Here is a 25,123-nt window from a genome sequence, read left to right on the forward strand (position 1 = left end):
AAAAACCTCAGTTTAATGGATAGTGTTATTACCTGATTATACTATTTACAAGTAACAAGATTTTGCAAATGTGGGTTTAAAGGAGAAATTTTTTAGGTGATGCAATTAAGCACTTGATTTTTTAAAACCCATATTATGATAAAGTAGACTCAACTGGGTAAGTCTTGTAGAGTGAAGAACTCCCCATATCCAATGCTGGAGAACAAGAAGCAGCAGCTCCAACTACACTTTTAGGAGATGAATTTGCTGATACAGTTCTTTCTATGCAACAGAGTAAAGAGCTTCTTTTGTGGGAACTGCATCACGTTTCCCTACACCATCCCATAGCACCCTAGAAGGGCACAGAAAAAATCGTAGCTTACTATTAAAGGCCAGTAATCATATTCTTTTTTTCATAACTTGATTTTTAATTATTGACCAATGATCAGCAATATGCTTTGATCATTAACTTAGAAAGATCCTAGAAGTAATTTAAACCACTAAGATAATCATTTTAACAAGACCCTAGATTACTAATCTTTCTAAAATACCTATCAAATATTCTGAATAGATGTAACTCATTTTTAACATTGCACAGTATGGATACACCATAAATCATTCCAATTATTCTCTGATTTGAGGAACTCAGGTTGTTTCCATGATTTTGCCACTATAAATATCATAGCAAACAAGTTCATATAATTTTTAAAAGGAAGCATTGTAAACAGTTCTTGGTCTCCAAATCATTTAAAAATAAACAAGCCTTTAAAATTAGTTCAAAACAATTTCCCCCATTCCAATCCCCCAACACCATGCAAAATGTTGGAGCTCACAAACACCAAAGGCCATTTTAATATGTACTGACTGTAGGATAATTGTTAGTTTTTTTTTTCCCCCAAAGAATTCTGGCAGGGTTTCTTGAAAGTAGCAGCTTATGGTAAATAATCTATTTACTATAAGTTTCTTCCTCTTTTCCTCCCTGAAATACTCCTACCACAAAAGGAGATTTTAAAATCTGGGCTTTCCAAAAACATCCTGTATCTGTGCTGAAATATTGAAACTATTTCTCCACAGATACAGGATATTTCAATCATTTTATTTTATAAATAATTAAAAATAATATTGCTAAAACAGAAATTTTTACACTGATATAATTAATCCGCTGACTCTTTTCCAACCACCAAATTGAGATTTAGAAGAATTTAAGCCACCTTTTTAGTTTCTGTGATTTTAAGAAATTATCTGTTATCACATAAGGGAGACACAGGTTACATAATACCTTATCACCCACCCACACAAACACACAGAAAATTTATAATGATATAAAATACCTACCTTGGAAGAGGAGAAAAATCAATAAAAACCATTAATATACCACTTACATGCCATTTTAGGAAATCTTGGTGTTTTCGAAAGCTAGTTGCTATATCATATTTAATTTCCATAGGCATAATGCAGAAATAAAGTATCTTATGAAACTGAAATAAAATAATGACTATGTTCCACAAATATTACCTCTGGTTTAAAATAGAGGGCTGCTCTATGTTCCATCCACCTCCATTTCCAGTAAGCATGGTAACTTGTTTGGTCAATTTATTAGAAATATCTTCACATTTGTTCATAAGTCTTATAACTACATCTCTTTCTTGGATCAGTGTCTTACAATTCCATATCAAATCTTCTGACAAGCCATTAGTTTTGGACATCTTTGTGAACTATGAAATGAAACAAAAATATTTTAATAGTTTAGATCTAGTAAACAGAATGCCAAATTCTCTGAGGTAAAAATTCTGGTACGTTAAACTTTTATTTATCAGCTTAAGCGTTAAGAGAATCTAATACTTCACGTCCATGTTTGCTTTCATATCCGACAGTCGCTTCAAACTAATTTTTTTAATAAGTTGTTTTTTTTCTTCCTTTCAATATGTGTTACCTCAAATTTATCTCTCTTTCTTCTCTTCTCTTCTTTCTTTCTTTCTTTCTTTCTTTCTTTCTTTCTTTCTTTCTTTCTTCTTTCTTTCTTTCTTTCTTTCTGTGGTACTAGGGATGGAACCCAGGGGCCTTCTACCTCTGGGCTATACTCCCAGACCTATTTTAAATTTTATTTGGAAACAGGGTCTAAGTTGCTGAAAGCCTCACTAAGTAGATGGGGCTGGCTTAGAACTTTTGTGATCCTCCCGTCTCGGCCTCCCAAGTACTGGGATTACAAGCATGTGCCACCATGCTTACCTTCAAATTTCTTAATTGACCTGGCAGCTGATTCTCTTATAGGAGGAACATTAACAAATAATTCTTAATATCAAGTTGTTTTCCTCTTCAAAAATCTCAGCTTTACCTTTCTCTATTAACAAAGGCTAACAGTACAATATAATAACTGTGTACCTGATCTCATCTCCATTTCTGTCATTTCCTATGACTACTACATATTAATCTTAAAGTATTTTTCCAAGCCAGGTGTGATGGCCCATGCTTGCAATCCCAGCATTTTGGGAGACTGAGACTAAAGGATCTAAGTTCAAGGACAGCCTCAGCTACTTAGATAGAGAAGCCCTTTGCAACTCAGTGTGACTCTGTTTCAAAATAAAGAATAAAAAATAGGGCTGGCTAGGGTGTAGCTCAAAGGTAGAATGCCCCTAGGTTCCATCCCCAGTACCGCAAAAAAAAAAAAAATTCCATATAACTCCAAATATTTGTCACTTGATATTTATTGTTAATAGTTCAGTTATAGTACCTAGCGTGTGAGGCCCTGGTAGTTTAAACTTAGCACTTTTTTAGTTTTTTCAGTTTTTTAATTAACATAAAAGTGTTAACTATGACCAATTCAATGAAACCCAAGTTCAATATAACACTATATAAATAGTTTTGTATAAAAACCTAAAGTATCAAGCCGGGCGTGGTGGCGCATGCCTGTAATCCCCGCGCTTGGGAGGCTGAGACAGGAGGATCGCATGGGTTCGAAGCCAGCCTCAGCTACTTAGTGAGGCTCTCAGCAACTTAGTGAGACCCTGTTTCCAAATAAAATATAAAAAAGGTCTGGGAGTATAGCCCGGAGGTAGAAAGCCTCTGGGTTCTACCCCAGTACCACCAAAACAAACAAACAAACAAAAAACCTAAAGTATCAAAATGTATTTATTCTTTCTTCTTCATCTTTTTTTTTTTTTTTTTTTGGCAGCTCTAGGGACGAAACCCAGGGGCATTCAAATTCTGAGCTACACCCCCTGCCCTATATTTACTCTTTATTTTGAAATAGGGTCTCATTAAGTTGCAGAGGGCCTCACTAAGTAGTTGAGGCTGTCTGTGAACAAATATCCTCTGGTCTTAGCTTCCTGAATGCTGGGATTACAAGCATGCACCATCATGCCAGGATCAAAATGTTATTTGTATTATTTTTTAAAAGGTGACCCTGAATAATTCAAATGTGAATTCTATACTAATATGCCAGCATTAGAATTTTTCAGACAGATAAAAGGAAACATCTTTAAGTACTTTTGGTGAAAAGGATAAGAAAGTTCAACAGCTCTTTGAAAGCTTGTTGGACAAAAACAAAAATCCCATAATCCAGAACTGAATACTGAAACCAAGATAAAACCATCTGTTAAGACACAACCATACCGGATTTTGATTCATGTCATCTTATTTAGCATATTCTTCCCAAGTTACAACAAGAATCACATTAACAACTCTAAGTGATCCCTTTGATCACAGTATTTTTAAATTCAGAGATAACCTCAAGAAACAGAAATTAAACACTTTTATATTAGATTAAAAGGAACTTTATAACAATACAGTTTCATTTTTATTTTAGAATAAATTGGTAAGATATAAATTATCCAGTCTATTCCAGAGGTATATTAATATTCTGCAGAAGTTTAAGTAAAATCCAAACAAACAACTTAGCACTTTGTAAAGTGGTACTGTGAAATACTAAGTTATTTGCATATTAAGTCATTTGCATACTTAACATTTTCACAAGGGCAGCATTCAAGGAACTACTAGGTATCTTTTATTCAGTAACTTATTAATTCCTCACAACAATTCCAAGATTAGTCCACCAATTCTGAATATATAAACTAAGGTTTAATTTCTAAGGACAAAAAGCTACAAGAGATTCTGTTTCTAAGGACAAAAAGCTACAAAAGAGTCTGTTGTCTTTTCACTGTAAGACTTTAAATGTTCAAAATAAATAAATTTGTTTCTGTAACCAATTACTACTTGTTATATAATTTTTAATAGATACTACGCTTACTGGTGAAGATATGTGGTAGATGGACAAAACGCAGTCTCTGTCCTTATGTGATTTATAATTATTTGGAAATTTGGGTAACAAATTTAACTAACAATGGTTATTATAAAGGAAAAGAAGAGAATTTCATAGGTAGTTATGGCAAGTAGACTAATGAAATCTAAAACCTACAAAGTCCTTTGAGAGTAATAAGGCCAGGAATAATGATAAAGTGGTTATTATATCAGAATCTAGAAAAGTAAGAGAAACCTGAACAAAAAAGCAGGAAAGTTCAGAATAATTTTATGAGTACAATTTAAAGATCTTGTTTAACACGCATAAGTTGCTGGATAGGCAAGGCCCTGGATTGGATCCCAGAAAAACAAATGCATGCACGCACGCACGCACGCATATATTCATGCACACTATGAAACAATGTGAAGAAGGATAGAGAGCAAAAATCTATGAAGGCTTTGAGAAATAGTGGTGACCCAAGTTAAACATTTAATAAGGCATTAATAGATTTTGTAGTATTAAAGCCATGGAAACCTCTACATTTGCAAAAATGAGTGGAAAAAAAGAGTTACGTGTAATTCCCAGAATTCTGACTCAAGGAATTGAGAGAGAGATGGACATTTATCAAGATAGAGAGAAAAGTCTGATTCTAAATATATTAAATTTGGGGTAGCTGTCAACTTTGGAAGAGAAAAGGGCCAAGGATCGCTAAATAAACAAATATAGAACTTAGGGGAGAATTACAGGCTAAAGAAAAAGATGCTGTGTAGGTCACCATCAAAGTCAGAGCTATGTTGATGTGACTACTTCAGAAAAAATACATGGCATTAGCGAGACCTTGAAGAAAAGCAACATTTAAAGGCATTTAAGCCAGGTATGGTGGCACAAGCCTGTAATGCCAGTACTTGCAAGACCGAGACAGAGAGTAGTGGCAGGTTCCAGACATGCTCAGCAACTTTGTGCTACCCTAAGCGACATTGCAAGAGCCAGTCTCAATAAATAAATACCCCCAGGCTCAATCCTCAGTATCATGAATAAATTAATTAAGAAAGAGTTTTAAAATAGAATGAAAGAGCAAGAAGAAAGGTAGGGTGTGGTATCAGGGAAGCCAGAACAGCAAAAGGGATATAGCAGTTTCAATTGTCAAAAGCAGATCAATTTACTTCATTTCTTTCCCTGACTGAAATTAATTTGTCAGCCAGGTATTGTGGTGCATGCCTGCAATCTCAGTACTTGGGAGGCTGAAACAGGAGGATCACAAGTTTGAGACCACCCTCTGCAACATAATGAAGCCCTCAGCAACCTGACAAGACCCTGCTTCAAAAACTATAGAATAAACTGGGTGTTGTGGCACACTTCTAATTATAGTTCTTGGGAGGCTGAGACAGGAGGACTGCAGGTTTGTGGACAGCCTCAACTACTTGGTGACACTATGTTTCAAAAAAAAAAAAATACAAAAAACAAAGATGGGGGTGTAACTCGAAAATACAAACGCCCCCAGGTTCAATCCCCAGCACCACAAATATAAATGTGTGTGTATTATATATAAAATAGGGCCAGGTGTGGTGGCACACGCTTGTGATTCCAGCATTTGGGAGGCTGAGACAGGAGGATCGAGGTTCATGGACAGTCTCAGCTAGTTAGTGAGGCCCTCCACAACTTAGACCCTGTTTCAAAATAAAGAATAGAAAAATTGGACTGCTAACCAGGTGTGGTGGCGCACATTTGTAATCCCAGCATTCCGGAGGTTGAAACTGGAGGATCCCAGTTCCCAGACAGCCCAAGCTACTTAATGAGGCCCTCTGCAACTTAGTGAGACACGGTTTCAAAATAAAGAATAAAAATAGGACAGGAGTGTGGCTTGGAGGTCAAATGACCCTGGGTTCCATCCCCAGACCCACAAAAAAAAAAAAAAAAAGGACTGGGAGCTAGGCGTGGTGATGCACACTTGTAATCCTAGCATTCAGGAGGCTGAGAAAGAAGGATCACAGTTCACAGACAGCCTCAGCTACTTAGTGAGGCTCTCTACAACTTAGTGAGACCCTATTTCAAAATAAAGAATTAGAAAATAAGGCTGGGGGTGTAGCTTAGAGGTCGAATGCCCCCTGGGTTCCATCCCCAGACCTCCCCCCAAAAAAAGAAAACTGGACTGGGGGTGTAGCTAGGAAGTAGAATGCCCATGGGTCCAATCCCCAGCACCACAAAACATAATAATGAATAAATAAATAAATAAACAAACTAGGGTCGGGGAAAAATGTCCCTGGGTTCAATCCCTAGTACCATGAAAAACAAAAAATCTAAAAATATACTATATGATAACCGTCAAGCCAGTTGTGTTGGTGCACGCTTGTAATCCCTGCTTTACAGAGGCTGGAGGTTCAAGGACAGCCTGAGCTACTTAGTGAGGCCCTTTGCAACTCGGTAAGAGCCTGTATCAAAATAAAGAATAAAAAGCCAGGGTATGGTGCTGCATGCTTGTAATCCTAGCATTTGGGAGGCTGAGATTGGAGGATCACAGTTCGAGGACATCCTCAGCTATTTAGTGAGGCTCTCTGCAACTTAGTTAGATCCTGTTTCAAAATAAAGAATAAAAAATAGTGTAGGGGATGTAGCTCAGAGGTCAAATACCCCTGGGTTCCATCCCCAGACCCGCCAAAAAATAAATAAATAAAATAAATAAATAAATAAATAAGTAAAATAGAGCTGGAGGTACAGCTCAAAGGTAGAATTTACCTGGGTTCCAACCCCAGCACCACAACAAATAAAAAGGACTGAGAGGGTATCTTGGAGTTAAAGAGCCCCTGAGTTCAAGTATCAGTAGCAAAACAGTAAATAAATAAATAAACAACGACAATTACAATGTGTATGTATTAGGTTAGTTTTCTGCCTTGATCAGCTTGCTGAACTGTAAACTTCTTCAACTGAGATATCTATTATATTTGAACTTCCTAAGAAAGATACAGAGATCATGACTTCCAAATTCTTGGACAGTTTAAGCTGTCTCAATTTGTAAATTTATTTACTTATTTATTTATTTTTGGTACTGGGGATGGAAGACAAGGGCATTTTACCTCTGAGCTACATACCCAGCCCTATTTCTTATTCTTTATTTTGAAACAGGGTCTCACCGAGTTGCAAAGGACCTCACTAAGTAGTAGCTGAGGCTGTCCTCGAACCAAGATCCTCCTATCTCAGCCTCCCAAATGCTGGGATTACAAACCTGTGCCACCACGCCTGGCTTCAATTTGTAAACTTAAAATTGACTTTTTACATTTTATTAAATATCTTTTTCCTTCCCTTCATTTAGTTTTTCAAAAACACAAATTGGCTGGGTGTAATCGCATGTGGTGGTGCATGCTTGTAATCGCAGTACTTGGAGGCTGAGAAAGAAGGATCACAGGTTCAAAGCCAGCTGCCACAACTTAGTGACTTTTATTAACAACCTAGTGACACCCTTATTCCAAATAAAAAATAAAATTGTGTTACTGACGTAGCTTGGGGGTAGAATGTCTCTGGGTTCAATCCTAGTACCAAAACCAAAACAAATACAACTGGCTGGGTGCACTGGCATATGCCTAGAATCCCAGTAATTGAAAGGCTGAGACAGAAGGATCACAGGTTTCCTGACAGCCTCAGCAACTTAGAGAGACCTTCAGCAACATGGCAACACCAAATTTCAAAACTAAACTGAAAATTTAAAGTAGGCCTGGTGGTGTAGATCAGAGGTAGAATGCCCCTGGATTTAATCCCTAGAACTAAAAAGAAAAAGAATGCCTAAAATAGTTATAGTCATTCAGAAATCACAAGAAAATTAGTGTCAACCTGCTTCAAAATTAAAAAAAATACAAAACCGGGTGTGGTGGTGCACACTTGTAATCCCAGCATTTGGAAGGTTGAGACAGGAGAATCTGGGTTCAAGGCCAGCCTCAGCTACTTAGTGAGGCCCTTTGCAACTCAGTAAAACCCTGTTTCAAAATAAAGAATAAAAAATAGGGCTGGGAGTGTAGGTCACAGGTAGAATGCTCCTTTTTTCCATACCCAGTACTGCAAAATTAAATGAATAAGAAGAATGAAAGTAAGCAAGCAAGCTAGCTAGCTCACAAATATAAAGCCCCTGGGTTCCATCCCCAGTATCACACACATAAAAAAAGAAAAAAATAAATAAATTTGCCCTGTAAATACAAGATTCTAGTAAATCTCAAGTTCATGATGAGCATGATCTTACTTATATGGTATTAAATACAAAGAGATGGTACTCATAATATCTTAACTGATAGGTATCTTTGGTCAACTTTTGGGTAAACTTTCAATTTTACACAAAACAATTCCTTTTCTTTTCTTGACACTGGTAGTTGAAACCAAAAGCAGTCTACCTCTGAAATATACCCACAGCTCTATTTTTTTGTTTTGTTTTCTGTACTGGGGATTGAAATCAGGGGAATTCTATTTCTAAGCCATACAGCTTGTCTCTTTTTTAACTTTATTTTTAAACAGGGCCTACCTAAATTGATAGAGTCTAACTACTTATGAGGCTGTCCTGGAACCTGTGATTCTCCTGTCTCAACCTCCCAAGTACTGGGATTACAAGTGTGAACCTTGATAAATTGCTATGGCTGGCTTTGAACCTGTGATCCTCCTGTCTTAGCTTCCCAAATACTAGGATTACAGGTGTAGGTACCACTCTAGACCCAAATCATTTTTTGTTTGTTTGTTTTTGTTTTGTTTTTTGGTGGTACTGGGGTTTCTGGAAACCATTTTACCTCTGCGCTACACTCCCAGGCCTATTTTATACTTTTTAATTTGGAAACAGGGTCTCTTAAGCCAGCGAGGCTGGCTTCAAACCTGCATGATCCTCCTGTCTCCGCCTCCCAAGCTCGGGGATTACAAGTGTGTGCCACCATGCCCGGTTAGGCCCAAATCATTTTCAAAATAATTTTTTTCAGGGGAAAGAAATAAAAATATGGAATTGCTACTTATATAATTATATTAAAGCTAGGCTTGGTGGCACATGCTTGTAATCCCAGCATTTGAGAGGCTGAGACAGGAGGAACATGGTTCCTGGCCAGCCTCAGCTACTTGGTGAGGCCCTTTGCAAGTCAGTGAGATCCTGTTTCAAAATATAGAATAAAAAATTGGGCTGCGGATATAGTTCAGAGGTAGAATGTCCCTGAGTTCCATCCCCAGTACTGCAAAATAAATAAATAAATAAAAATTAAATATGTATGTATACATATATAACGTGTATACATACACAATGAGCATTAATCTAACTCTGATTACTTTGTAGCACTCTAAGGACTTTCTTCCTTTCCAAAGTATAGCCTGTAACTGAAGTACCACTCTCTTGCCACAGTGTGTCACTCTTACAGAACAAATATTTTCATTCCTATAGTAAAGGGAAAACTTTTTAAAAGCAGATTTAACTCTTATTTAATCCTTACTCAACAAGTAACAGCCTGAGGACAGACTTATAATCTTATTTATTATCATAAGAAGCTGGCAGGAGCTTTCAACATATTCAGAATGCATTTATAATGTTTAAAATAAAAGCAAAAATAAAATATATATATATATATACATACACATATGGGTAACTGGGGATGGAACCCAGGGGCATCCTAACTCCAAGCTACACCCACTCCTAGCCCTATTTTTTATTCTATTTATTTATTTATTTATTTATGGTGCTGGGGATGGAACCCAGAGAAGCTTTTCTACCTTTGGGCTACACCCCCAGACCTATTTTGTATTTTATTTGGAAACAGGTCCCACTAAGTTGCTGAGAGCCTCACTAAGTAGCTGACGCTGGCTTCGAACCTGCACAATCCCCATCTCAGCCTCCCAATTACTGGGATTACAAATGTGTGCAACCACACCCAGCTTATTCTTTATTTTGAAATGGGGTCTCACTGGGTTGCAAAAGCCTCACTAAGTAGCTGAGGCTGTCCATGAACTGCAATCCTCCTGTCTCGGCCTTCCAAATGCTGAGATTATAAGTGTGAGCCACCACGCCTGGCTAGGAATAATCTTTAAATAAACTTAATGAAGACACCTTCTCTGGGGGGAAGAGATATACATATTATGCTTTAAGTGAAAAATATATGCAAAAATTTTACAGAAATCACTGAGCAAAATTGAGCAAAACAGATCAGTGGTCTAAACTACCTAGTAAGTGGAAGAAGTACAAGGAGCACAAGTACTCAGTATGGATTAACCCTGGGTTGCTCTGTTAATGTTTAAGGAAGACCGAATCCACACTGTATCTAACTATAAATGTTAATGATGTAGATGTGTATAAGAAGATTTTAGATCAAGCTATCCATAAACTGAGTTATTAAATTTGCATTTGTCAGTATAAATACTGCTAGTTAGCGTATAAAAAGGCAATGTAGTAAAACTACCTTGCACAAAAAAGCTAGACGAAGTTAGACAAAAAAAATTCAGTAACTGGTTGCTGAACTGATGTTAAATTTGTCAATAAAAACTCAACTTTTACCAATTAACCATACTAGTTTTTAAACTAAAGATGCTTTTGGCTTGCTACTTTTCCAAAGTCTACCCAGTTCAATTTCTTTTTTTGCCTTTTTTTTTTTACAATGGAAACCTACATTAATATCATTATGCAGAAAAACTACTATTATGAGTAGAATAGAAAAAATTGTGAAGAAAATTTAAACAATTTTAAAATTTTATGAAAATAAAAATGACATTACAATAAATCAGGAAATCACTTGTTTTTTAAATAACCAACTTTTTCTCATATAAAACAAGGGTGATTAAAATACGAGAGCATTGTATGTTTAAAAAGTCTAATTCCCTGACAAAATCATAAAATACAAAAGTGTAATAATTATTAATATATTAATTATTAACAATCTTAATCTCTGTACTTAAAATTATTGCAATTTCAAAGTAGATGTTATTACCCAAATATATTTTAATATATTATATGCATGAGACTTCTATTACATTATACATGAGACTTGAAAAAAAAAACCAATGTAGAACTTTTCAAATTTTGCCTTAAAAGGCAATCTTTATCTTCAAGTTACTATTATGTTAAAACCTTTATTTTGAACAAAAACCACAAGTAAAATTTATATGTTCATGTGATTGAGACTCTACTATGCATTTTTTATGAAATATTTATACTTTTAACAGTTCTTAAAGTCTGCTATTGAATGCTGACTAGAAATGAGCAAGCTGTTCTGAAAGCACAATACCCTGTTATTTCCATCAAAGTCTGACATGATTAAAATCTCAACTTAACTGTTAAATCTCTAAATACAGCCGGGCGTGGTGGCGCACGCTTGTAATCCCAGCATTCTGGAGGCTGAGACCGGAGGACCACGGTTTGTGGACAGCCTCATCTACTTAGTGAGGCCCTCTGCTACTTAGTGAGACCCTTATTCAAAATAAAGAATAAAAACTAGGGCAGGGGGTGTAGCTTGGAGGTCAAATGCCCCTGGGTTCCATCTCCAAACCCGCAAAAAAAAAAAAAAAAAAAAAAAAAAAAAAAATCTCTAAATACAGCAGTATCAAAACAAAAATGATATTGTTGGATATTTTACCAGGTTTTTCAAAGTTGTTTAGAGATTCTTTATCAAACCTAAACGATTAATAGAAGAGAAATAACTTTTACAGCTCTTTACCAAAATGTACGTAATACTGACTTTTAATATAATTAATATATTAAATGGCTCTATAATCCAGTCACATACAAAGCTCCAAAGTTACTGAATGTAGAAACTAGTTTTTAAGATAATATTACAAATTTAAAACATATGTTAATTTAAGCTATTAATATACAAAAACTTATTTATTGACTGCTTTGCTCAGGACAGCAAAGCACTCTACACAATGAACTCAAGTAGAAAGCCTTTTAAGAAACTTTTTAACTGTTACACAAAATATTCAATGTTTGAATGATTGTTTAGAACAAAGAAGACGGTCTATGTTCAACTTAAAGAAGAGACAAGAAATTAGAGGGTTTAAGTAAATACATAATCTCCAAATTCATGTCCAGACTAATTTAAACTATGCCAACTAATTAGCGGGGGAAATATGCTTTCTACATGATAAGTTGCTGAATATTTTTTAAAACATCTGGCACGTATAACCCTGATAAATTTATATAATTTACTTTACCGTATCTGGGCAAGTAGTTGCAGTGACTAAACAAACTAGTGCAGATAATTGCATTCCTTATTAAATAAATTAAAATCCCAACAAGCCTGAGCAACCCAGCTCTGTAATAACCCAGGAGACTATTAAAGATTAAAAGAAAGAAGAAAAGGAAGAAAAGAAGAACAAGAAAGCCCTTCAGCAAATACTTTTAACAAATAAATCACTCAGGCAAAGCCAAACAAGTTTTGAAAGGGCCTGCTTTGACAGATGTTCTTTGCAAAAGTAAAGGCTTCAGGCAAAACGAATGTTTTGTTATATTTTTTAAAGTTACGAACTAGTAACGATTCTGTTTTCAAATATTCTAATTTAAAAAATTTTTTATAACCACTGTGCAGTCCCCCCCACCAGTTCAAGACACTTAATATAAGATACTAGATACATGTTCATCTAGATTTGTCATAGGAATAAAATTAATCACAAATGCAACTTTGCTTCACAACTTGGGGAATAAAATGTCTTAAAAAGCTCTTATAAAGAAAGCATCAAGAACCACTTAATCTACTAAAGCTGTAAAAAAAAAAAAATCATCCATACTGCTTTTATTGTAAGGCCTATGCTATATACAATTTACGCTGTAAAAGCCCACACTCTCCTAAGAGTAGAAGAAAAATTTTAAAGAGTTCATATACAGGAATAAGATTTGATGATTGTTGACATTAATAAAACTAAAATTCAGGTATTTTGGATAAAGTTCATTTATAGAAAATCAAATTCAACAAAATGATCATGCAAAATGTACTTACCAATGCTTATGCCTTCCCTTCACCTAACGCTCGAATTTTAGGATTCCACAAACTTTTCTATCTTTCCAATGAAAAATGCTGCAGCCTGCTATACTCCATAAAATGGCCGCGTTGTTTAACCAAGAAAAACATGTTTAGAGATTGAGCTGTCATTTGTCGAAGAAAAAGAAAATAAAGAAACTGCTTCTTTTGTGGTGAAGCATAAAGCTTTTAGGCTGGCATTTTGAATCATGGAGCTCTCCTGGACTTTGCTACTGCTCTTCAAGCAGTTGTAGTGACATTTCTGCCACATTCTTGCTTTCTGCATGGTGTCTCAGCAGGAACAGATCAGAACAGGCTAGCAAACAACTCCTTCTTAAATGTAAGCTCTAATTTCTTCTTCTGCAGTGAAATGAACCAAGTTTCTATGCAAAAGATTGAGTGACAGTATTCCCAGCCAATCAGCTTGGGTTTTTTCAGGAAAATCACCCCTTAATTCATTCAAAATTAGGTCATATGACACTATTTGAAATACTATTGGCTTACAATGAAAGTAATGTTTGACTCTACACAGGATAAGGCCACCCATCTATGCTTCCCTGGGCTGAAGACAACTTGACTCTAAACGATACTGTAAATTAAACACACATAAACACACACACACACACAGGGGGGAAAAAAGAATGTAGCCTTACCAGAGCTTCCCAACTGTTAAAGGGCCGGAGTTCTGTTATCCTCTGAGCCTTTTTCTGAGAACACTGAGGAATCAAAGTAAGTTCACCAATTGAAGCATCTTGAAGGAAGTGAAGAATTTTACCTTTATAGCCATCCTCCATCACTTCTTCACCACTACTATAGTCCTCATCTAGGGAACTACCACCATCAGAACCTGAATCATATTCGGAGTCTTCACTGACTTTCTTGGAATTAAATACATTTTTTTTACGCTTTTTGTTGAAACCATTTTGTGCTTTCATGGAAAATTTCTGTTTCAGTTTTGTTTTAGATGCATTTTTGTGATAATTCTGACTCTTTGAAGAAACTTCTTTTCCATTTGGAACCTCAGTTTGGGGTGTATATTGTGCATCTGTAAAAAGAAAAAAAAAACAGCAACTAAATTAGAGATATATAAATGTAAAGATAAAAGTCTTCAAATAAGCAAACTATTAAAACATTCAAATATTTCTTGAATACAGGAGAGTTCAACCACAATTTAAATTTTGGTAGTTTTAAAAAAATATGGGGCCAAAGCCAGGCGTGGTGGCCCACGCTTGTAATCCCCGCGCTTGGGAGGCTGAGACAGGAGGATCGCACAGGTTCCAAGCCAGCCTCAGCTACTTAGTGAGGCTTTCAGCAACTCAGTGAGACCCTGTTTCCAATAATATATTTAAAAAAAAGGTCTAGGAGTATAGCCCAGAGGTAGAAAGCCTCTGGGTTCTACCTCCAGTACCACCAAAAAAAAAAAAAAAAAAAAGGGACCAGATGTGGCAGCACACGCTTATAATCCTGGTGCTGGAGAGGCTGAGACAGGAGGATCACAGGTTCGAGGACAGATTCAGTAGTAGTAAGACTCTCATTAACCTAGTGAGATCCTGTTTTAAAATAAAAATAATAAAGCTGGGTGTGGTAGTGCACGCTTGTAATCCCAGCATTCGGAAGGCTGAGACAGGAGGATCACGGTTCGCCGACAGCCTCAGCAACTTAGTGAGGCCCTTTTCAACTCAGTGAGACCTTGTTTCAAAATAAAGAATAAGAAATGGGGATAGGGGTATAGCTTGAAAGGAGAATGACCCTGAGTTCCATCCCCAGTACCACACACACACACACACACACACAAAAAAAAAATTAAATAGTTTCAAAAGCCAGTGATAACTTCTTTTTCAAAATAAATGTTTCCATTTTCTAACAAAGGCCCTGACAACATAAGTTGCAGCTGCAATCCCTAATATGAAGTTTACTACTATGGAAAGTGCCTGTTTCAACTATGTATATTTTATTTTTTCTAATGCTATTTCCACTATTCAAAGTTAATCACTGCCCAGCATGGTGGAGCACGCTTGTAATTCCAGCATTATGAAGGCTGAGACAGGAGGATTGTGATTCCAACACAGCCGTAGCTACTTAGTGAGGCCCTCTGCAACTCAGTGAGACTCTGTTTCAAAATAAAGAATTAGGCCTGGAGTGGTGGCAGGTTTGTAATTCCAGCATTCCAGAAGCTGAGACCAGAGGATCAAGGTTCAAGGTTCAGGGACAGCCTCTGCTACTCAGTGAGGCCCTCCACAACTTAGTGAGACCTTGTCTCAAAATAAAGAATAAAAAATAGGGCAGGGGGTGTAGCTCAGAGGTCGAATGTGCCTGGGTTTCATCCCCAGACCCACAAAAAAAAAAAAAAAAAAGAAAAGAAAAGAAAAAAAAAAAAGGAATAATTTAAAATAAGGCTTTGGGTGTAGCTCAGAGGTAGAATGTCCCTGGGTTCCACCCCCACTACCACACACGCACACAAAAATTGCTAATCATTACTTTAAAAAATATTTAAATATACTATTACCAAAAAGTGCTACTACTTTTTGACGTTATCTATTGTACTATAAAAATTCTAAAATGTCTGTGAATGAAGCTACATTAGTAAGAAAATATGGACCAATTTACCTATAATACAATTGGCCTCCTATACTCAAACCCATGCATTCAACCATCCAGGAATTGAGACTAATAGAAAAAAATATTGCATTTATAGTACAAATGTATGGCCCTTTTCTTGCCATTTTTCCCTAAGGGATACAAAAGAAAAACTATTTGTATAGATACACTGTATTAGGTATTTTAAGCCATAAAGTATGATTTATTTAGTTATTTGTTGATTGATACTAAGACTGAATCCAGGGACATTGTACACCACCAGCTCCATTTTTTAATTAATTAATTAATTACTTAGGCAGAACTGGAGATAGAACCTAGCCCTATTTTTTATTTTTTATTTCGAAACCGGGTCTCACTAGGTTGCAAAGGGCCTCACTAAGTAGCTGAGGCTGTCCTTGAACTGCGATGCTCTGGTCTCAACCTCCCAAATGCTGGGATTACAAGTGTGTGCCACCACTTGGCCTAATTTTTATTTTGAAACAGGGTCTCCCTATGTTGATGAGAGTCTCACTACTTGCCTAAGGCTGTCCTCGAAACTCTGATCCTCTTGTCTCAGCCTCCCAAGTACTGGATTACAATTGTGTGCTATTACACCCGGAAAAGAAACCGGGTGCATTGGCACAAGCCTGTACTTGAGAGGCTGGGACAGGAGGATTACAGATTCGAGGGCAGAACCCAGTAATTTAATGAGTCAGTTTCAAAATAAAAAAATGGCTGGGGAAGTAACTCAGTTGCAGAACATCCCTGGGTACAATACCCCAGTAATACAATAAATAAGTAAATGAATAAATAAAACTTATGGGAAGATATAAAGTTATATGCAAATACACAACCATTTTACATAAGAGACTTTGGCATCTACAGGTATCAGCAAGGATCCTAAGCCAATCCCCCATAAATAGTGAGGGATGACTATATTATACTGAGATGTTTGATTTTTATTTACTCAAAAGCTTTCAGACTTATAAAGTATCACACATGCATTCTTATATATATAATAATATGTAAAATATTAGTGAATAACTCAAAATTCTTCACTTTCATAATCTGAATCTTCTGAATCATTTTTCTGACTCAAAATGAATGATACTGGTGCCCCCCCCCTACAGTATCATTCTCTATGCGAAGATATTACTAGAATAGCGTATTTAAAATAATTCATTTGCCGGGTGAGGTTATGGACACTTGTAATCTCACACTTGGGAGGCTGAGACAGGAGGATCGCACAGGTTCAAAGCCAGCCTCAGCTACTTAATGAGGCTCTCAGCAACTTAGTGAGACCCTGTTTCCAAACAGATTACAGAACAGGGCTGGGTGTATAACCCAAAGGTAGAATGCTTCTGGGTTACATCCCCTGTGCCTCATAAAAAAAAAAAAAAAAAGAAAAATCATTCAAAAGCACCAAAAGCAAAGTTGGGCGTGGTGGCGCACGCTTGTAATCCCCGCACTTGGGAGGCAGAGACAGGAGGATGGCGCAGGTTCGAAGCCAACCTCCCTGACTTAAGAGACCCTGTTTCCAAACAAAAATATAAAATAGGTCTGGGAGTGTAGCCCGGAGGTAGAAGGGCTTCCAGGAACCCCAGTACCACCAAAACAAACAAACAAACAAACAAACAAAAAACAAAACAAAACAAAACAAAAAACAACACCAAAAGCGATGGTGCTGGGCTTTTAAATCAAACTTTACAATTATGAAGTCTACCTGATGTGTGCATAAGGATGTAACTAAATATGTGCTATTCAACTCTGTCCTTCCACCTCTCTATGCTACCATTTCCTGGTATTAGGAGGATTCTACTATAGGGCCAGAGACTTTCTTCCAGTATTGATTTTTTTATTTTTTATTTTTGCAGGTCTGGGGATGGAACCCAGGGGCATTCAACCTCCAAGCTACAGCCCCTGCCCTATTTTTATTCTTTATTTTTTGAAACAGGGTCTCACTAAGTTATGGAAGGCCTCACTAAGTAACTGAGGCTGTCTGCAAAGGCTATCCTCTGGTCTCAGCCTCCCAAATGTTGAGATTACAAGCGTGCGTCACCATACCCGGCTCAGTATTGATGTTTTTGATGCTAGCATTTTACAAATTTGTGCCATGTAGGCAAAGAGATAAACATTATAGTGATTATAAGATACCATCAAAACAGATCCATCCTGATTCATAGCTGTTAAAATATAAAAAATGGCTGGGTCTGGTGGCACATGCTTGTAATCCCAGCGTTTGGAAGGCTGAGACAGGAGGATCACACAGGTTCAAAGCCAGCCTCAGCTACTTAGTGAGACTCTGTTCCAAATAAAGTGTAAACAGGTCTGGGAGTATAGCTCGGAAGTAGAAAAACCTGGGTTCCACCTCCAGTACCACCGAAAAAAAAGATTAATTAATTAATTAATAAAATGTAAGCCGGGCATGGTGGCGCACACTTGTAATCCCAGCATTCGGGAGGCTGAGACCGGAGGATCGCGGTTCGAGGACAGCCTCAGCTACGTAGTGAGGCCTTCTGCAACTCAGTGAGACCCAGTTTCAAAATAAAGAATAAAAAATAGGGCAGGAGGTGTAGCTCAGAGGTCGAATGCCCCTGAGTTCCACCCTCAGACCCACAAAAATAAATAAATAAATATAAATAAATAAATAAATAAAATGTAAAAAATGGTTTATTTTAAGCCGGGTATGGTGGCACATGCTTATAATTCCAGCATTTGGGAGACTGAGACAGGAGGATAGCGTTTTTTGGACATCCTCAGCTACTTAGTGGTGAGGCCCTCTGCAACTCAATGAGACCCTGTTTCAAAAATAAAGAAAAAAAAATAGGGCTGGGGGTGTGGCTCGGAGATAGAAAGGTCCTGGGTTCCACTCCCAGTACCGCAAAAAAAAAAAAAAAAAAGTTTCTTTTATACTCAAACAGAAAATTTCAAAGTCAAATATATTTTGACTTTGAATATATTTCACACCCATAATTCCAGTATTTGGGAGGCTGAGATAGGAGGATCACAAGCCCAACACTAGCCTCTACAACTACTAAGATATTGTCTCAAAATAAAGAATTAAAATGACTAGAAGCCAGGCATGGTGGTGCACGCTTATAATCCCAGCATTTGAGAGGCTGAGACCAGAGCATCACGGTTAGCAGACAGCCTCAACTACTTAGTGAAGCTCTCACAACTTACTGAGACCCTGTTTCAAATAGGGCAGGGGGTATAGCTCAGAGGTAGAATGTCCCTGGGTTCGACCCGCAGTAACACACACACACACACACACACACACACACACACACACACACACACGACTAGAAATCCAGTTCAGTGGTAGAATACCTGAGTTCAATCTCCAATACCAAAAACCAGAAAATATAAAAATAAAAACCAGCCTCTTCCCCCCAAAAAACAACCATAAACAACCAAAAGCCAGATATGGTAGCACATGCTTGTAATCTCAGTACTTGGGAGGCTAAGACAGGAGAATTACAAATTTGTAGCCAGTCTCAGCTACTTGGTAAGGCCCTCCACAACTTAGTGAGACCCTGTTTCAAAACAAAAGATAAAAAATAGAGCCAGGGGTGTAGCTCAGAGGTAGAATGCCTCTAGGTTCAATCCCTAGTACTGCAAAATAAATAAATAAAATAAAGATAAGTAAATAAATAAATAAATAAATAATAAAACTACCCCAAAAGATTAGCCAAATAGTGAACGATAATTACTAAACAGTAAAAAGACACTTATTGTTTTGTTTCTATATTATAAAAAAGAACAAGTCAAAATATTTAGGCATTGCCCTTTTAAATCTGTGTGTAGTCAGGCATGGTGGCACACACTTGTAATCCCAGCACATAGGAGGATGAGGAAAGAGGTTTACTGATAGCCTCAGCTACTTAAGTGAGACTCTCTGCAACTCAGTGAGACTGTTTCAAAATAAAGAATAAAAATAGAGCTGGTATTGTAGCTCAAGAGGTAGAATGCCCCTGGGTTCCATCCTCAGTACTGCAAAAAAGAAAAAAGAAAAGAGAGAAAAAAAAAGAAAAAGACTGTGTGTGCACGCGTGTGTGTGTGTGTGTGTCACGCTGAGGAACACCCCCAGCCCTATTTTACTTTTATTTTGAAACAGTCTCACTAGGTTAGTAAGAGTCACACTACTTGCTGAGGCTGTCCTCGAACCTACAATCCTGTCTCAGCCTCCCAAGTATTGGAATTACAAGCATGAGCCACCAGCAGCTTCATTTAAAAATGTTTTACATCATTACTTCCAATATCATTTGCAATTCTATTCTTTAATAGCTAATAGATTTAATATTTTCTTATGTAGTAAAATATAGACTATAATGGAAAGTATGTATTTTCTATGACAAAATAATTACCTTGATCTTCTGCAAAGACTTTTAGAGACTCTAACGCTTCTGTGTACATCCATTCATGTTCCTTGAGTACTTCCCTTAGTTCCTAGAAATAAATCATGTCTATTAAAAACTTAAAATTAAAAATTTATAGAAATAAAAATGTTTATGCTCTTTACATATTAAGTTAACCACTTGAAAAGATGTAACCCATATTTGATGTTTTTACACTTGCTTTTAGTGGCATTTTACAAATGCTATGTAATCTCATACCTTCAAATATTTAAGTCTTTAAAGGTAAAGAAACAACATTTCTGGACTCTGGACACTGAAAGACTAGAAATGTTTGTTCAATTAGAAATAAAAGTTCAGCATTCAGTTAGACTTTTACAAACCACCAACCACCAACCACGAAGTTTCATTGTCTGTAAAAACTATTATAGCAGTAAAATTCTGCATTCAATTCGCTAGGATTCAGCAGATGTATTACCTGAGCAGATAATGAGATGTTAAATCAGTAAAAAAGGTTAATGTATTCCAAATGTTAAAGAAGCATGTGCTATATAACATACAATCCTGAGATGAAACAGGCCCTCTTTTTAGTGAGTGTGTGTGTGTGTGTGGGGGGGGGTTACTGGGGGTAGAATCCAGGGACTTTTCTACCTCTGGACTATACTCCCAGACCTATTTTACATTTTATTTGGAAACGGTCTAAGTTGCTGAGAGCCTCACTTAGTAACTGAGGCTGGCTTCAAACCTGCACGATCCTCCTGTTTCAGCCTCCCAAGTGCGGGGATTACAAGCATGGGCCACCACATGTGGCAACAGAGGCCTTCTGAGCAAAGACATGCTTAGCTTGGGATATTAATGACCCTGAAGCATTCTTACTATCTAGGAAGCAGAAGAAGGCTTATGTAACATTAACACATATAAAAATGGATTTTACTTAAATTCTTACAAGAACTTTCAAGAATGAGAACAATAACACAAAGCTAAGCAGTTACTTGACAGAAATGCTTTAGCTGGCTTTCTAGATGATTAATATAGTTAATAAAGGCACTCACAATTTTTATTACATTTGTTATAGTTTTGGTTATGATACTATAATTAGCAAACAAGTAAATAATGTACAAAATTATAAAGCTATAAACTTTTTATAACATTGGTAAAAGAACATTTAACTAGAAAAATACAAAATGTATCCTAAATGGTTTAAACACTGATTTAGTAGTATAAACATTTAATAAACATTTAATAAATTTCCAAACACTACTCACATTTTTATCAAAATTGGGAAATTCCTTTTGTAATTTTAATACAATACTTTCTTGCTTTTCCCAATTACTGCTAGATTCTGCAGACTCATTTGATTCCTCTCCCTAATGAAAACAAAAAGAGAAAACCAACTTAACACTAATAATGTTATTAAGGCTATTAGGTTTGCATTTTGACCTGGTTTGAAAACTATCACACGATTAGAAAAATCCAAAATGCTTATTTTTGTTTATGTAAACAATGGCAAATTTATGTCTTAAAGGATGAAAAATATTGCCGACTTAGGATGAGTGAAAGACCTTGACTAGCATATTCATTAACTCAAATTTTATTCACATGCTGTTCCATAAATAAAGATAAAACTAGAAAGTTCCTAAAATTAACAAAAAGAAAGAAGACATTTTCTTTTATATGCTTAAGCTAAGGATTATTTGTTTTATTTTGTTTTATTTTTTGGTGGTACTGGGGTTCCTGGAAGCCCTTCTACCTCCATTGGTCCGGGCTATACTCCCAGACCTATTTTTTCTATTTTGATTTGGAAACAGTGCGGCTGGCTTGGAACCTGCGCAATCCTCCTGTCTCCACTTCCCAAACATGGGGATTACAAGCGTGCTCCACCATGCCCGGCTCAAGCTAGGAATTATAGGGATGCAGCAAAGGGACTCCAGACAGTGGAGGGGAAACCTCAGCAAAGCCAGGAAGGAAAGGCAGAGGAGGAGGAAGGCTGACACTCATTAATGGAAAAGCTACACACAACATATGATGTGAATTAAGATGGCTAACCTCGACGCTCAGTATCAGGAGGGAGGAAAATGGGAAGGGGGGGGGCACCAATTACTGTGTGAATACATGCCATTTCAACATAATCTACATTATGATGTGAGACTACTGTGCACCAATAAATAAATGGATAAAAGTAAAAAAATATAATCCTATTATAACATTTTTCTTCAGGGGGATGGCAAATTTAAAAAACGATACAAGCAGGCAGGCTTGGCGGTGCATATTTATAATCCCAGTACTTGGGAGGCTCAGACAGGAGGATCACAGGTTTGAGGCCAGCCTTGGTAACTTGGTGAGATCCTGATTCAAAATAAAAAATAAAAAGGGCTGGGGCTGTTTCTTAGAAGTAGAATGCTCCTGGTTCAGCCCCAGTACAAAAACAAAACAACAAACAAACAAACAAACAAACAAACCCAGATGCAAGCATTCCATCTGTGGTCAGTTCTACATCCTCTATACATTTCACATTATGAGAAAAATGTTTATTTTTATTTCAGTACTGATTTATAGAATGGCTTTAATAATAATTGCCCAATCACAACATAAAAATGATACAGTGGAAAAAGAAAGTACATAAAATACATAATACATAAATTAAACAGACTAATCTGGGAATAATCTTGTGGCTACACGTATTTATAGTCTCACTTTCTTTTCTATTGCTTAACTTCACTTGAAAAACACTGGTTAGCTTTTTTCCCCCCAGTACTGGGGATGGAACCCAGGGGCATTCTACCTCTGAGCTACATCCCCAGCCCTGTTTTTTATTCATAATTTTGAAACAAGGTCTCACTAAGTTGCAGAAGGGCTTACAAAGTAGTTGAGGCTGACCTCCAACTTGTGATCCTCCTGTCTCAGCCTCCCAAGTACTGGGATTACAAGTGTGTGCCACCATACCTGGCTGAACGGGTTAGATTTCACATTTGTGTTCATGTAGAGAAAATCCTTGTACTCCAGTCAATAAAAAAAAGCAGCTGCTTAAAAAACATGCCACATACTACACAAACATGACAGCTGATTATACAACAAACTGGACTATTTTTCTTTTTTAATACCTAAGGTAAGCCAGGCATTTTGGTACCTGTTTGTAATCCCAGTACTTGGGAGGCTGAGACAAGGAGGATTGCAGATTCGAGGAGAGCCTCAGTAAGCAGCAAGACCCTGATTCAAAACGAAAATAAAATAGGGCTGGAGGTACAGCTCAGGGGTAGAATGCCCCTGGGATCAATTCTCAGAGTCAGTCAGTCAGTCTGCCCCTCCCCCTCCCTCCCTCTCTCTCTCTCTCTCTCTCTCTCTCTCTCTCTCTCTCTCTCTCTCTCTCTCTCTCCCTCCCTCCCTCCCTCCCTCCCTCCCTCTCTCTCTCTCCCTCTCTCTCTCTCTCTCTCTCTCTCTCATACACACACACACACACACACACACACACACACACACACACACACACACGGCAGGGGGCAGTTTGTAACCATAGAAACAAGTGCTTTGAGCTGGGCATAGTGGTGCAGGCTTGTAATATCAGCATTTGGGGGGCTGTAACAAAAGATAGAGGTGCATGGACAGCCTTAGCTACTTCCTGAGACCCTTTGCAACTCAGTGAGACCCTGTTTCAAAATAAAGAAAAAAAGAGGGGGCTTTTTTTTAAAAGTGGTACTAGAGATGGAACCCAGGGACACCTGAACTCTGAGCTATGCCCCCAGCCCTAAGTTTTATTCTTTTGAAGAAAAGAATTCTTTACATCCTTCCCTGTAGCCTCAATGGAGGCAAGCCAAGCATTGCCCAAGATGGAAAAAGGATGGTCAAGAAGGAGGCGGGTCCAACAGGAATGACTGAAGCGGGCAAAACAGCCTAACTACCTTTCCTGCTGATGATCGATATCAGCACTCACATAATGCTGGCTTTGCCCCGCCCCCATTTCAAAGGATGGCCTGGGAAGTCGGGCAGCGTGTGCTAGGGCTGGAACCCTGCAAGTAGGTTCAAATCTGAAGCTGTGAGGGTGAAGCCAAAGTTTTAAGAAAACCCCTCAAAACTCAGCAATGTCAGAAAAATGGAATGACCACGAGGAAAGACTACAAACTGGGAGCCATGGAGCAAAGCTGGAAAAGCCAATAAGCCACCAGTGGCAATCAACCAGGCCACAGGGGCAAAGCTGCCAAGGCCCTTTGGCAGTCTTATCTTACCACCATCTGCCTCAGATGCCAGAAATGGAGCAGTAGGATTAAGTGCTTGACCTGCTGATTTTGAGTGTTTGGGTCCCATTCCTTCTCTCAATGGTCCTACTCCTCCCTCTTGGAATGCAAATGTTTACTCTGTGCCACTGGACATTGGATGGCATGCATTAATTAATCAATTTACTTATTTATTATTTTTGTGGTGGTAGGAGTTGAATGCAGGAACAGTCTAAACTCCTAGCCTTACATTTTTTTTTTTTTTTTTTTTTTTTTTTTGGTGGTACTGGGGTTCATGGAAACACTTCTACCTCCAGGCTACACTCCCAGACCTATTTTATATTTTTTTTATTTGGAAACAGGGTCTCTTAAGCCAGGGAGGCTGGCTTTGAACCTGTACAATCCTCCTGTCTCCACCTCCCAAGCCCGAAGATTACAAATGTGCGGCACCATGCCCGGCCCAGCCCTACTTTTTTATTCACTTTAAAATAAGGTCTTACTAAGTTGCAGATAGCCTCACTATGTAGCTAAAACTGGCACAAATCTGCAATCCTCCTGTCTCAGCCTCCCAAGTACTAGAATTACATGCATGCGCCACAGTGTCTGGCTTGCTTTTAATTTTTATTTTCTTTGACCAGAGGGACTCGCAAGAGTTCATCTTGACTCTCAGAGAATTTGAGCTTTGAGACTCTGGACTGATGCTGGAAATGTTAAGACTTTGAGAACTCTTGGGAGATGAACTAAATTTATTTTACATTTTGAATGGGCATGAACTCTTCAGGGGCCAGGGTCTCAAAGACAGAGTAAGATGAAGAA

The 25,123-nt window shown here is 37.4% G+C and overlaps 1 protein-coding gene across 4 annotated transcripts in view; it reads right to left on the reverse strand.

Annotated features, from left to right (window-relative positions):
* SMARCAD1 (SNF2 related chromatin remodeling ATPase with DExD box 1) overlaps nt 1-25,123 on the reverse strand; it is a gene marked incomplete at its 3' end in the record, with an annotated part of 104,127 nt that overhangs the window by 34,153 nt on the left and 44,851 nt on the right. For all 4 annotated transcript variants that reach the window (XM_080698015.1, XM_080698016.1, XM_080698014.1 and 1 more), the window contains exons 6-9: nt 21,365-21,466; nt 20,112-20,193; nt 13,821-14,212; nt 1,495-1,694 (exon numbers count right to left, since the gene is read on the reverse strand). In XM_080698015.1, coding sequence (XP_080554141.1) covers nt 1,495-1,694; nt 13,821-14,212; nt 20,112-20,193; nt 21,365-21,466 — 776 coding nt within the window. The remainder of the gene's footprint in view (nt 1-1,494; nt 1,695-13,820; nt 14,213-20,111; nt 20,194-21,364; nt 21,467-25,123) is intronic.

The sequence above is a fragment of the Muscardinus avellanarius genome, assembly GCF_963383645.1.
Source record: "Muscardinus avellanarius genome assembly, chromosome: 6".
Classification (NCBI taxonomy): Eukaryota; Metazoa; Chordata; class Mammalia; order Rodentia; family Gliridae; genus Muscardinus; species Muscardinus avellanarius.